This window comes from Clytia hemisphaerica, unplaced genomic scaffold (genome assembly GCF_902728285.1).
Source record: "Clytia hemisphaerica strain Z4C2 unplaced genomic scaffold, Clytia hemisphaerica genome assembly, whole genome shotgun sequence".
NCBI classification, from domain to species: Eukaryota; Metazoa; Cnidaria; class Hydrozoa; order Leptothecata; family Clytiidae; genus Clytia; species Clytia hemisphaerica.
The window spans coordinates 561,315-576,208 of record NW_027103962.1 but is presented as its reverse complement, the minus strand read 5'-3'; the positions used below and the strand labels follow the sequence as shown (position 1 = coordinate 576,208).

The 14,894-nt window shown below is 37.7% G+C and overlaps 2 protein-coding genes across 2 annotated transcripts in view; one reads left to right on the top strand and one right to left on the bottom strand.

The window, feature by feature from the left end:
* The window catches only part of LOC136810216 (intermembrane lipid transfer protein VPS13B-like), a 30,964-nt gene continuing 16,070 nt past the window's right edge, over positions 1-14,894 (bottom strand). Inside the window, exons 12-17 of the mRNA XM_067066785.1 lie at positions 11,810-11,994; positions 10,935-11,172; positions 10,029-10,337; positions 7,687-9,451; positions 6,367-6,685; positions 1-2,906 (exon numbers count right to left, since the gene is read on the bottom strand). Coding sequence (XP_066922886.1) covers positions 2,441-2,906; positions 6,367-6,685; positions 7,687-9,451; positions 10,029-10,337; positions 10,935-11,172; positions 11,810-11,994 — 3,282 coding nt within the window. The 3' untranslated portion in view covers positions 1-2,440. The remainder of the gene's footprint in view (positions 2,907-6,366; positions 6,686-7,686; positions 9,452-10,028; positions 10,338-10,934; positions 11,173-11,809; positions 11,995-14,894) is intronic.
* Positions 3,796-6,209, top strand: LOC136810215 (uncharacterized). Its single transcript, XM_067066784.1, has 2 exons — positions 3,796-4,366; positions 5,188-6,209. Exons 1-2 carry the CDS (start codon positions 3,973-3,975, stop codon positions 6,105-6,107), a joined length of 1,314 nt encoding a protein of 437 aa, XP_066922885.1. The 5' UTR covers positions 3,796-3,972; the 3' UTR covers positions 6,108-6,209.

The following is a 14,894-nucleotide window of genomic DNA, read 5'->3' as shown; positions in this document are numbered from 1 at the left end:
TTGGATATCCAGGCTAGGTATGGGAATCAGTTCGGCAAATTGCATAGATCCGCAACGTTGCAAAATTCCGCAACGTTGCGGTTTTTCGCAGCGTTTCCCCAGGGTTGCGCTGCTATTTTACGCAACGCTTCCAATTGAAGCTTGTGATTTTAAAAATTATGTGCACCTACCAATTTTCTTTTAAACACATGCAAAATCAGGCAAAAACTTGCTTTCTTGAACAAAGTAGCGCTTTTTTAAACGAAGTAGCATTTCTTCCAAGAAAGATTGTGAATAATCGCTAGGTAGGAAATTAAAATGCTAGGGTGAAAAGTTTCCTTTTGGGTTATTCTTCAAAATGCACATTATTTAAGGACCCCGGTCCAGGCCCTGCGATGCCGATTTTGGTCCAAAGGCCAGAGCTGCGAAATTATGCACCAGTAAAGCTGCGGAATTTCGCTACGTTGCGGAATATCACAACGCTAAAGATGCAGAATTTCGTAGCGTTGCGAATTTGTGCAATTTGCCGAACTGGAATAAGCTTGCAGCAGAATAGAGCGTGCATTGGAAACTTTAATTCTTATAAATTTTTTCTCGCAAAATTTAGCCTCAGTCTGCGCATTAGTCTTACTTTCCATGGGCTTTCAAATTTTTTCCCCTTCGTTTCTATATATGCTGGGTGCAGTACTTTTACATATTTTTTAAGCTTAGCCTACTTCTTTTGGCGGGAGATATCGAGTCAAACCCGGGGCCGCGAGAGAAAGGTAACATCTTATCAATTTCTCATTGGAATCTAAACAGCGTTTGGGTTAATAAATTTTCAAAGATTGCTCAAATCACTGTCTTTCTGAGTGCTCACAAGTTTGACATCTTCTGCGTCGGTGAGTCTTTTCTTGACTCGCCAATCGAGAGTGATGATTTGAGGTTAGAGATAGAAAATTATGAACTACTCAGATGTGACCACCCATCTAACTCTAAAATGGGTGGTGTTTGTCTTTATTATAGGAAGGGTTTTTCTGTTGAGAGAAGACCCGAGTTGTTTTCTCTTGACGAGTGCCTTGTTTGTGAAGTAAGATCTGGTTCGAAAAAACTTCTTCTTTGTCCTCTCTACCGGACTCCTAAAATAGTCAAAATGCAGACGAATTTTTTTGCATTTAAACAAAAATGGGAGGAAACAATCAAAAACATTTATGACGTTTCTCCCACTATATCTATTTTTCTTGGTGATTTCAACGCAAGAAATTCATTTTGGTGGACTGGTGATGTCACAAATTCTCAAGGAGAGGACATTAGCGACTTAGCCACGCAGTATGGGTTACATCAACTGATTGACGAGCCAACTCACTTGAAGCCTGGGTGCTCTCCATCCTGTATAGATCTTATTTTTTCATCTTCGCGAACACCTATTTTAGAATCTGGGGTTTTACCTTCCCTCAATTCCCGTTGTCACCACCAGATACATTTGTTAGAATAAACTATCAAATTAAATTCCCTCCCGCTTATAAACGCAAGATTTGGGACTTCTCTCGCACTGACCAAAGGGGAATCATACTTGCTCTGAATGCCATTGATTGGGACACTACCTTCCTGGGGCTCAATGTAGAAGATCGCGTCGCCCTTCAGATGCTTCAGGACAAGGCTAAAATATATCGTCGATGGAGAAAATGGCAAAATCCTTTAGATGGCCAGGCACTCGATGATATGGTTGTCGAGTGCAGATTAGCCATTAATACTGCCAAGGACAACTATTTTTCTCGTCTTGGCAACTCTTTAAATAATCCAAACATTGGAAGTAAAAGATACTGGTCTAACCTTAAGCAGTTCCTGAACATACTAAAAATTCCACCCATTCGAAATGAAAGAAACGTCCTTGTAAGTGATGTTTCTGAGGAGGCCGATATTTTTAACTTTTTTTGGTAAACCAATGTTCTTTGATCGAAACTGAACAATTTCCAACTGACTCCAGGCTGAATAACCTTGAATTTGATGAACAAAAAATCGCGTCAATTATTAATTCTTTAAACATAAACAAGGCCCATTGGTGGGATAATGTTTCTACTCGTACGATTCGTGAAAGTTTATGCTCGCGAAAAATATTTTTCCGTTAAATTCGCGAAAGTAAATGTCGTGAATTTCGCGATTTTTCGTCCTCGCAAAAGTTTGTACGCCTAAAGTATTCTTTTTACTTAGCAGGCAGGTCCGTTCAGGTACATTTTTATAACTTAGTTTCTCGATTACTTTCGACGGTGCGTCGAGTATGTCCTTTCGGCTTGTGTATTTCAATCATGGAACTAGGGACATTTTTAGAATTAAGGGGACCTATATTACATACTTTTATGCGGCTAATGCTTAGTTTATTTCTCAAAGGTGGAGTGAATTCTCTCTATGAGATGTATTCTTGTGTAGGAATATTCTCATTAAATCTTCTTACAAAATCATAAAAACTTGCCTTCTTTCATTTTCATTTCTGTGCCATGTGGAAATTCAATAAAAACAATTCAGCATCAAGTGGTGCCATTAGAACGCATAAAACATGTTCACTCAGTCCAGTTTTCGACGCGCTTGACGATGACATCTCCTCAACTTTGGTTGTCAGGCAAGCTGCATCAAAACTATCGAAAAACTGCCGCATGTTTAACACGTGGTTCAAATTTTCATTCTGGGTGGACGAGGGTTCAATGTGGTTCCGCTGAAGAGAAAACAACAATTTCACGTGATCTTTCGTCTCATTTTCCTGCCTGTGAGGTTCTACATCCGATAATGGAAACGCCATTTTGACCACGCCCTTTTCTTGATCCAATAGGAAGACGGCAGATGACGTAATAATGAGCCAATCATTGAACGAAGAATATTTTGATGCTGTTTTTGTGTTGTTGGTACAAGGAGCAATGAAAGTGAAAGGGGTTTCTTTGCAATGTAGATATTTCCTAGAAAAGTGTTTAAATAATAAACAACATTACAGACCATCTTTCCGTCACAATAAATTATGAAAAGCAGGCCTGATTTTGCTCTTATAAAAAATTCCTATGATTTTTTCTTAATTTGAGATTTTTGGACAAACAACACACCGTTGATTAGGGAAAATCCTTGTTAACCTTCACACGTTGTAGGGCTGTATAATTGGCTATCTTAATGTCTTTGAAGGGACGGGCATTCAAAAAAAGCCTTTTTAAGACCATGTTCGCACGTGACGGTTCGTGTTTCGCTCTGAAACGAAATGAAGCCATGCTATCGGTTAGAAGTGACGTAAAACTTGAATGTAATCAATGGATTGGCTTCATTTCGTTTCGGAGCGAAACAGAACCGTAGCGTGTCAACGTGATCTAAATCTCAATCAAAATCATTGTTAAAGTCAGAAATGTGAATTTCATTGTCACTTTCAAGGATAACTGCAAATACATATGAAAGATTTTTCTTTTTTCTTGATTGTAATCAGATTATTGGAAGTTTTAATTCAGGAATAAAGTATTAAGACGGGGGATTGAGGTCGTAAGTAAGTAGATTTAACGTGAAAACACACTCAAGCTGTGTGCTTCATAAATACGTTTTAAAACAGTTTTAAAAGAGAACTTTGAATTCCAGATCATCTAAGTCAACTTACACCGATAACAGAAGCAAAAGATCCTGAACAAAACTGTTGTGAATCAAAGGTATTTATGCTAAGGAAAAAGTAGATATAAGAGTTGGTTAGGTTACTCTCAAGTTTCATTTTTTCGAGTCTCTGGGTCGCAACAATCCTTTAAACTTTTACATGTTAATAGAAACCGTACATCCTTTACCCAAGTTCAGGAGTTGCCGTAAAGCCATAATAACCGGGAGGGCACATTGCTATACATTGTAGAGATTTATATATACTATATATATTTATTATATCTATTCTTTTGTATTTTCATTTCTACTTTTAAGTTTAGGCGGAAGAACAATTCGTATAAATTGAAGCCAATTATATGTAAAATAAAAACAAAAAAATAAAAAAAAACAGACAGGCTGTCCATGGAAAAGAACGAGGAGTACCAAGCATGGAAAAAAGAGAGGAAGATTTTTCGCTGGGTTGCAACAATAGCTATCCTCTTTTACGGGTTGGAATCTCAACTAACCACGTTATCGATAGTATATTATATGATGGATAGATACCATATCACCAAAGATCAAGTATCGGTGTACTACAGTATTGCCCAGTCTCTTTTCGCTGGCGTTCAAATGTTCTCTTCGTTGGTATTAGGGCGGTATGTAGACCACACAAGAAATATAAGGAAGATTCTGATCATTGTAATGGCAATCTCCAGTCTTTGCAACTTGGTGTATACACTACCTCTACCTATTTGGATTGTGGTGGGAACTAGAAGCTTGATGGGTGTCACTGAATGTCTGCAGTCCGCTGTTTTAGGTGTGTACGAGGCCTTGGGTACACGTTTTTAAGGTATATAGAGTAGACGTTCTCATTACAGATTTATAAAGCCCGAAGGGCTAGATGTCGTGCTTTGGCTGAAAAGTGTGCCGAAGTTAGGTAGTAAATCCTACCTGGGTCACGTAACATTACAATAGAATTTCAGCACTTGACCAATGAGAAGCTTCGCAGGTTTTCGAAAACGATAGCAGCAATATTTTTTGCGATATTCACTTTTTTGCATGGAAGAGCTTAAAGCACGACATCTAAACAGAAATCTGTGGTTCTCATGTCATGCATCTGATGTTCTTAAATGTTCTATATCCTGTCTACAAAGTTCACAAGATTCTTGTTGAACACATTTCAACTTTATCCAACCGTTAAAGCCGGTCTCCACTCTCGCGCGACATGAGCGAAAACTTTTTGACGTTTTTGTAAGGTCATTGGTCGGTTGAAAAATGAAGCAATTCCATTGGTCGAAATTGACGTAACTGATGAAAAAAGTAAAACTTCCTTCACTTTTTTTTGTTCGCGCGAAACTTTTTTATGACGTAATCTTTTCTTCAGGCAAAAAAGGTAAAGAAAAAAACTGTCGCCCATTTCGCGCGAAAGTGGAGACCGCCCTTTACGTCAGATCGCATCAATGGAGTTGCTTCATTTTTCTTTTGACCAATAGCGTGGAAGCTTTGTTCGAAAAAGTGCGATCGCAGCGCGCACAAGTGGAGACCGGCCTTAAAATAGCGTAGTATATCTGCGGCAATGAATTTTAAAATTTTCAGAGATGCAACAGAGTAAAAATTGTGATAAATTTTTCATTTCAGGGGAGTTACGAAGAGTGTACAACGAGGACAAGGAGGAATTGATTAGTGTACTTAATTGGTATGAAATCTCATGTCAAATCGGCCGAAACTTCGGCGGAATCCTACTATTGTGTGCCAGTCTCGTTTCCTTTTATATTGGACAATGGAAACTTGATCGTTTGAATTTCAACAACCTGCTTCTTTCGATGGCTTGTTTCACACTATTCTTATTCTCAATATTCAAAGTGAAAAATGCTTCAAGACGTTTGGATGAGATTAGGTCCAAATACAGAGTCGTTGGAAAGAAAAGAGCAAGCTCAACCGAACAAAAACCTCTGATGGAATGGTACGATTTTGTTCAATTTGATATTGTTCTGATGTTAGTTGCAACAAGCATTTTGCGTTACGTAACGATGGCAACCATCGCTTACACCACTCTCCTGACAACCACGGTATACGCATGGAAAGCTAATAATCTGTTTGCAATGTTCTTTGTCACCAATATAATAGCAATGGTTTCACTTACTCTACTTGCCAAATGGTACGTTGTGAAGGGTGCCAAAAGAGCCTTCTATCTTTTCATACTGGCTTTAGTGGCTGGAGCAGTCCTTCTGATATCCTTTATGTTGACCAAAGCTGGTCTCTTGGATACATTCACAAAACAATTGATCTTTTTTGGAATGATGAAAATTGGTAAAAGTATTTGTTTGTATTTCACGAACACATCTGGCAGTTTTCTGTTATTCAGTTTGGTATCCCCTGAAAACAGCAGCTCCATAGCTGGGTTTAAGTCATTCTTCAACGTTTCCATGAAGTGTTTATCATATTTGACAGCCTTCAAGGCGGCTTATTTACCCGAGTACGCGTCACCACCTGTAGCCATATTTATTTTTATTTGTGCTTACATGTTGTTATATCGAAGAGGAAATTTTCTTAAATGATGAAATTTGTTTATGATGTATATATATACAACGTCAAGCCTTTTATTTTAGATAGTTTTTTTATAGAACAATGAAAAGTAAATATTGATTTTATTATTCTTATTCGTGCTTATACATTGTTATATATAATGATGAAATTTGTTTATTTTTCCTTATGATACCAAAAGGTGTACACAACTCAAAAAGCGGCTATTTCTTTTTATTTGCCGGTTTGCTTAAAGGGATATGAAAGAAGGGAAAGTTTTGATAAATATCTCACCATAATATTTTAGATGTGCTTTTTCGTTTTCCAATGCTGTCAACTTCATCATTAAACTTGAAAATATTCACTCTCTCAGGAATATTCACAAAGCCTGCTCCTTGTAAGATCCCTTGACTTGTTTGAGATACAAACTCCATTGCACCGCCCAATGGTTTTGTGAAAACGCCCAGCACGCCCTTAGCGAGACCTGAGAAAGCACCCGTTACGGCTTCTTGGGTCGAGTTAGCAGATGAGATATTTTGAATGGAATGATCAACCAATCCAGCAACAGCACTCAATAAACTCATACCCAGACTTCCCATTGCGTTGTTCAGACCTGAAAAATATGAAACAGGGTATTTTCAGTATTTAAATTTTACATCTTTAGTAGTAGGGACTATTGTTTAGGACCCGTGACAACAATTGCCGGAGAAAGTTCTTTCGGCTCGTTCGAAAGAATGAACTTTTTGGAGAGAAAATAATATATCTATGGGCAAGAGACTGACGTTACAAAGCCTAAACCCTTGAGACCCAAAAATTGACGAAAATATAGTACATCAATTTCAAAATATCAAAGTCTCTTCTCTTTGAAAATTTGTAAGGCTATGTTCAATGAAAATTATTAAAAGCGTTTGGAAGTTTCAATGAAAGTACAGTTCATTTTAGGAACACCTTTTCTGTGAGATTTTCCTATTCACATCTACAGAGAAAAAAAATAATCAGAATAAACAAACTGTCACATAGAATACACTTATCTGATATTCCGATGGTGTATTGGCGGCCGCCCACGCTAAAGCTCTGAAGGAGCGGGCCAATATCACCATCGGAGACCTATAGTACAGTAGTCATCGTTTGATGTACCGCATCAAAGTCGTGTCTAGCTGTCCTTACACTTTTTGCTTGACTATCGGTTGCACCCGACTGAATTTAGCATGAAAATCTCTGCTGTCTGAGAAAGCTTACAGAAAAATGAAAAATGGTAACCCAAAGGTTCCAGATGTTAAAATTTTCCCGACCTTCAGAGCTTCAGCGTGTCGGAAGAAAATTTCTACATCGAGTACCAGATAAAGAATACACCTTTTCGACCGTATAGTCGCCAATTGCTGCGCGGGCATTTATTCGTCCGCTTTATCCCACTAAAACCGTCCCATTCCTTTTTTCGCACCTATAGACAATAGAAAAACGTGTCAAACAAGGATTGGATCGAGTTTAGGGGGCTAATTAAATAAGTGGCACGCGCCTGACCGCGCGACTACGGTCGAAAAGGTGTATATAAGGAAACGCTAAATCAGCGAGGCAATAATATAGGTTAGAATTGAACGGGAGTGATTTTCTTACCGGAGAGAGTTTGAGTGGGAACTTGTGCTCTCCTTTCTTCTTGCATTTGTATATGAGTTTCATCCAAACACAGTCGATCCAGGTTCCTCGAGATACTGGATGACACGTTTGTTATTGACGTCAAGGTGCCCGTTGAAACGTGTTTCACGAATGACGATAAACCGTGACTAATCCCACTCACGAACGCCGTTGGGCCGCGCGTCAGCCCGTGATACGGCATGGTGACAAAGTCTGAGATACCGCGTCCGATGCTGTGAATGAGACCAGTTGGGTTACCGATCAATTCTAATGACCCCAGGATCCACCCGACGCGTACCAAAACTTGCGTGGCGTAATGGTAGAGTAGAACGCGTACGAACTCATCACGTATCGTCTGTGTAGGCTGGCAATCGAACGCTCCCAGCTTCAGTGGTATGTGATCAGCCGCAAGGAAGACTTTCACGGACGCGTGTATACTCAATAAGAACGAAATTTCCGCGATGTGAACTTTACAAGTCTTCAAAGGGAATAACACAGGTCTGATACTTGAAATTGGATCTACAGTCGCATGCTGCTCGCCAGGGATATTCGGAAGATAATTTTTCATGAGTTCTGCTAACCGGTAAATATAAGCGTCTTCTAAGAACATTTCAAAAGGTTGGATACAAAGTTCTACATCATCTAGAGAAGTACAGTCATCTTTTTTAGATAAGAGGATTTTCAAAGTGAAGAAATCAGCGTCAGGAGATGCTTGGATGTCAGCGAATGGAGCATCGCTGGTGACTTTGTGGTATCGTTGAGAGATCTTCCGCATGGGGAGCAAAATGACTGGGAAATGGAATCGAATGTCTTCACTGATTTGATTATCTAACTGAAGATTTCCAACGGAAAGTTGTATTGAGCTTTTGTCCTTCGCGTTTGTTTTAGTATGTTCGATTTGTAGGTCCGATGTTGAAAGTGAAAGGATAGCGTTCATATCCTGTGAGTTGATACGGTCAATTAAAATGACATCCAGTGAAGTGATGTTTAGGTTAAAGTTAGGGAAAGGGAGACAATGGATTGTCTTTGGATGAACATTGTCTTTCCCTTCGTTGCCAATTTCAACAAAAAGTTGGGAGTTGTGAACAAAACTTGTTAAAGTGATATGACCAAAAGCTGGAACGTATAGATCAGTAACTGATGAATGGTTCGAGAGTTTGATTGGTTTACTCAACTCGACACTATTAGCAACATAAAGCGCAAACTGACAATGGAATTCAATTGGATTTGTCAGTTTCGGGAAAGTCGTTTTAAAATTGTTTGGTACGAAAGATGTTTGGATGTTCGGTTTCAATAGATAGAGTTTTTCCATGTTGCTTTCAAGGACTGGATGATGTGTGGTTTTCTCGTTGACATTTTCTTCTTCGCGGAGAGCAAGGATAACGGAACACTTGTTGGTAATTTGCACGACTGGATGAGAATCGTCCGCTATGCAAATGTTAATCACACCTTCGTCTAGGTAAGACGAAAGAACGAAAGTTGATATATCGTTTTTCGAATTTTTGAGATGAATATACTCTCTCAAGTGGTCTTCCGATAAAACGAAAGTGTTCTCATTGGTCAAGTGGTGATTGATTAATGACGTTTCTTGATTGCCCTGGTCACACTGACCCAATATGAAATTCATGGCAAGTCCTTCAGGGAGTTCTTTATCGTGTTTGAGTGTACTTTCAGTGGATATGTTTAACATGGAGAAAGGAAGTGTAGATGAATTGTTGACATCTAAGCTAGTACATGACGGTAAGACCTGAAAATGGAAAGAAGAAAGACTTACATAATGAGTACATGATTGAGGCAGGGCTTTTATATCATAAATTTTTGAAGGACTTCCTAATTTCTAACCTAATTGGGCCAATTTTAACGCCATATCGAGAGTTTATTTTATCAGCGAGAGTCTGTATCGATATAATCAGACGTGAAAAAATGTTATTAAAATTGAAAGATTGGTTTAAAAAACAGTCTCATAGATGGTAAAAGACCTTTTTTCTCAAAATAATAAAACAAATATGCCAACTTAAAGCACAAATCTTTTCATATAATCGAAGCCGACGAAATTTAGAAGGATCGAGTGCCTAAGGTATGGAGCTTGTTTGACATGGAAATTTTCGGTGGGGTCTCCGTAACTCGAACACGCACACACGAACAAAAATTATGGAGTGAGGTTTATAAGGTATTGTTAACTGAAGGGACCATAAAAACTTGTTCGAGTTTTAAGGAGACATTCGAGTTATAGAGATTTTACTGTTTAGAGCAAAGCACAAATTACATCCAGTATATCTGGCTTCAAGTTGAATTCAATAGAAATTAATAAATCAAATTCTTACTTTAAATGCATCGGGTTTTTGAAACATGACTGGAACCACTTTTACATTTTCGTTGGAAAGATTTCTCAAAGCGAATCGTTCTTTCAGCACCATAATGATCATCCCATCGCAGCGTTTTGATTGGACGACAATTTGATAACATACATTATTCTCCTTATCCAGTAACGTCACATAAGAGGTTGTCCCTATCTTCATGCTTTGTTTCTGCAGGACATCATTGTTGGATTTCAGGGTTTGGTCGGTTAGCGCTATCACAGGTGACCAGACATCCTTTCTTGTGGTTGATTCTTGAACCATCAAACTAAATTCCTGGGGTAAGACAAGGCAAGGCATATTTAAAAGCAGTCATTGAACATGGCAAAGTTAATGTAAGGCAAAGAAGAAATCAGGTCATAGAGAAAGTAGAGATTGGCATTTCTAGCCTGTACAAAACTCTTCATTGCAAGAAAAGAACAACAAAATAAGTTCGCTTTAAAGGAGTACTCCTGTTTTTCGATGATTTAGTATCAGAAAGTTGGTGCATACTAGCGGGACACTAAAATTATCTAACTTTAACGGACCGACACGGAGCAAGATTTTTTTCAAAAGCAAAATCGCCTGTGGTAGGGATCTCACAGGCTACGGCATTTCATAGCACAACGTCAGTCTTTATTCGCGTAAAATGAACTGACACTTTTTTAGCCATGACGTTAACGTTTATAATTTTTTGGGCAAAAAATCCAAAAATATCCCTAAATCCTTTCGCGAAAAAAATCAAAAGCGTAGAAAACAACGAAAGAAAAAATATTGTTCCAAGTTTTTTTCTTCAGGAAAATTTAAAAAATAAAGTTTTTACCCGATTCCGCAAACAAAAGTAGAATTTGGCATTTACTTTCAAGTTTATTTTGCAAAAACGTTTAAGCATACCTTCATTTCAAAGACGTGTCTAACAGATGATCTTTCCAACGACCAGGAGGGGCCTCCTTTTGCTTTTATGTGTAATGTTCGTGAAGTTTCGTTACAAAACAACATACAGGGTTTGATGTCCATTACTACTGTTTGAAGATGTTCCCATTTCAATGAGAACTCGATGATTATGTCCACCTGTTGTTCATTCTGATCAGTGAGGGTGATCGTCTTCCCTGGTGAATCGTTTGGTGAACTCCTGGGATTGAAAGAATCAGAGTTGCACTTAAGTCTGTTCTAAGACAAATTGACATGGTTCAAAAGTTATTTGGCCCAGTAGAAAAAAACTATTTTTCCTTCTTCATTTTCAAATTTTTGGGAACTTTAACAAAGCTGACATCAATCTGCTAAAAATTATCTTTCCAACGAGGTATAATTTTTCACTTAATTTTTCCCCAGAAGAGAAATGTTAGAAAAAATACGGACTGCTAATGTTTTGAAACAAAGTTTAGAGTTCGTTGACCAAGGGAAGAACTGTTATTCTAGGAGACAACCCTTCTATTTCGTTGAGCAAACCAAGAAATGAATCCCAAGCACTTCCAGGCAGGGTGTTAGGGAAATATGGCGATGCTCTCTACCTTCACTCATATATCATTCTCTCTCAATCCGGCTGATAATCGAAGTATCGATTGACGTCAAATGAGCTTAGTAAAGCTCAAATTGCAGATTTAGAACAATAAACTCGGTATGCAAATTTATACAACTTTAAGAAATCAATCGATGATTGAACCTTCCAAAAAACACTCCGTTCATGCATATCGAATGATTTCGATTTACCCATATACTAGACAATTATAAGATCTGAAACTAACTAAAATTAACGTTAAACCCCTTACTTTGTAGTCTCCGTCTTTGCATAGGGCCAGTTGCAAGCATTAAGATGAGGGTTGCACAAAGTTTTGGACTCGTTAAGTTTGAGATGGGTGCTTGATGAAAGGGTTATGTCAGTCCATGTGAACTGTTGATGGTCATCCAGAGTCACTTTCAACGTTTGTTCTTCATCAATACATGCTGCAGATATCTGAAAAAACGAAAAAGTAAAATTCCTTTATGCTCAACATGACATACCCATAGGTGTAGCGAGATACCCTGAAAAATTAATGGATGAGAGCGGTTTTTACGGCACTGTAATTATTGTCTTGTTTTATCAAAAGATAATGAATATGTCATAAACGTCTGCACTCCCTCATAAATTTAGCAGGGTATCTCGCTTCGCCTATGTTACCCAACGGGAACCCTACTCATTTGAAAAATCGGACAAAAATTATCATAATGAAAAAATCTTTCACAAAAATTCATCCTTGCTGGAAAAATACATTTAAAATTTTGAGGATTCCAAAGACTTTCCCATCCCCATTAGGATTTAGCTTCTTCATTTTATCCCCACTGACCCACAACATCTTGCTGGGTCAACAAGTTATGTTACAGGTAAAATTTCAAGTCTTAATAGATGATAATCGAAATGGAACTTTCTTGACAGTTCTTTGATTGCGAAGACAAATAGGAATCACACTTAATGAAAAACTGGCTCTTTACTCTGAAGGAAATAAAGGAATGCAATGCTTTTATAACCATAAATACAATGACAAAGATTTAATAGCGCTTCGTTATTCAAACGTCAGGATTATAACTTCTATTACTTCGAAATTTGATCCCACAATTCTTTTCGTCTTAATTTAAAATTCGTGAAAGTTATTACTTTTTCTTTGTAATTAGTGTAATTTGCGTGGCAGCATAATTAACGCAAAGGTCAATGAGATAGATTTTCGGCGCAGTTTTGTAATTTCTGCGCAGTTTTGTAATTTCTTTGCGCACTTTTGTAATTTTCTGCGCACTTTTGCAATTTCAGAAAGAAATCGAACATTTTTTATTCAATATTTTTTTCTGGGTTCGTCTTCTTTGTGATTGACCTATGTCAAGGGTACTTAAAAAGCCTTTTAAAAAGCCCTTTTTTACTTTATTTTTATATGATTCATTGATCACAGTACTTGACTAATATATTGAAAAAGCCACAAATAAGCCGAATTTACAATGAAGGGCTAGTCCGAGTTGTTCCGAGTTGTACCTAAACAGATACGTTTGTGATATATTTTTTTCTCTATTTTCTTTTAATATCTTTCCTCAGAGTTAAAAAGTAATAATAAACATATTTATAAATATGTTTTAAACTCTATTGAGGTTGGCGTCCGTGGAGCGCCAGGATTTTCTTTCCACCATCATTGTGAGTGCATCTGACTCACTCAGTCCATACAACTTTGCATCTCTGATGACTTCACGGTATGTCGAATTCGTTACACCTGGTTTCTTTTTTAGACCAGGGTGGTACTGTTCGAAAGTTAACTTTTTATGTAGCATTCGTTTGAAGCTCGGGTGCAGTGTGCAATCCAGTTGTATTGCTGATTTTGAAGGTACTTAGAAAGCGAAGGCCGGTCGATAAGGTTTTTGATTTGCTCATTTGAGTAGAGTAGTTTTTTGAATGTTCCTTTTTTTCCATCATTTGTTGTATATTCAATCAGTTCAGGTTTGCGTTGATTACCTCCTTTGACTAGGTAACGTAAGAATTTGATATATATATATGAAGTCTGGTGTGAAGTTTGATTTTATAATTCGTTAAAAAAAGGTTTCAATTCGTAAAATTGGAAATTGCAAATGGCTGAAGTGATGCGATGCTCTTTTTCAATATCTCCTGTTGAACTGTTGTCATATTCGATAAATGCTCCCAGGTATTTGAATGATTTTGAGTTTCTAATTGGGATCCCATTCAAGGTTATAATTGACTGTGGATATATGTCGTTTATAGTTTTCAGTTTCCAGTTTAGAATAATGGTTTTGGGTTTTATCCGGATTGAGTTTTAGACAGTATTCAACAAATACTTCGTTCAATATCTCAATCATTTTCTCGAGATCTCCAATGCACCAAGCTGCTAGGACAATGTCGTCGGCATATCCTAGCCATAAAAGAAGTAGAATTCCTGCTATGGCATATTCGGTTCCAGTGACTTCAGTAGGAATTTTGTAGGGGATATCAACAAATCGAATTCCAGCTTCACGACACCTCTGCTGAAATATTTCAAGTGTGTGGTTAGCGTAGATATTGAATAAAAGAGGGATTTCGGGTCCGCCTTGTCTGACTCCCGAGGTAGTTTCAAAGATTATAGAGCAACCTTTCATTGAACAGTTAGTTTTATCATACATATCTTCAATGATTTTGAACATTGTTAGGTTTCCAAAGTATTCTTGGACAAACAATGGTGAATAGCCAATCTCTACGGATGTGGTCGAAAGCAGCAGACAAATCAACCATGCCGATTAAAAGTTCTTTTTGTTGTCTTCGCGCCCATTGATGAATTCTTTTCAGACAATAGATACTGTCCGTGCATCCTCTCCCTGGTCGAAATCCCATTTGTCCTTCATTCAGTATATCATCATAAAAGTTGAGACATCTATTCAAAACAATGTTCACAAGCAATTTGGTCAAAATACTCGATAAGGTAATTCCGCGGTATTTCGTTGGATCATGGGGAGAGCCTTTATTTTTGAATATAGCACTTATTTCTCATTTGCCAAAATAGTCTGTGACTTTTCTATTTTCCCAGATGTCATTGAAAAATTTGTGGATAGTTGTTTTGAATTCGTTACTTTCAAGACTGAGTTTTAGTAGTTCAGTGGAAATATCAAGACTTGCTTTGTTATTACGAAGTCTGGTAATATCTTTGGTTATTTCATCTATGGTGGGTGGAAGATCATTTATATCTAACGGTTGATCTCGTGGTAATGGTAGTGAAAGTGGGTTTGGTACATTTAGTTGATCAGGGTTGAAATGGTCGCGAAAATGTTCGAGTAGACCAGGACAGTCTAATTGGTGGGTTTTTGGACCTACCCCGGTGGAGGTCCTATAAATTAACCTGTGTTTGTTCGTTC

What these genes read in the sequence shown, in the direction of transcription:
- LOC136810215 (XM_067066784.1), top strand. Translation starts at nt 3,973, where the DNA reads ATGGAAAAGAACGAGGAGTACCAAGCATGGAAAAAAGAGAGGAAGATT. An exon ending in TCTGCAGTCCGCTGTTTTAG is followed by an intron (nt 4,367 to 5,187) that starts GTGTGTACGAGG and finishes TTTTCATTTCAG; the next exon opens with GGGAGTTACGAAGAGTGTAC.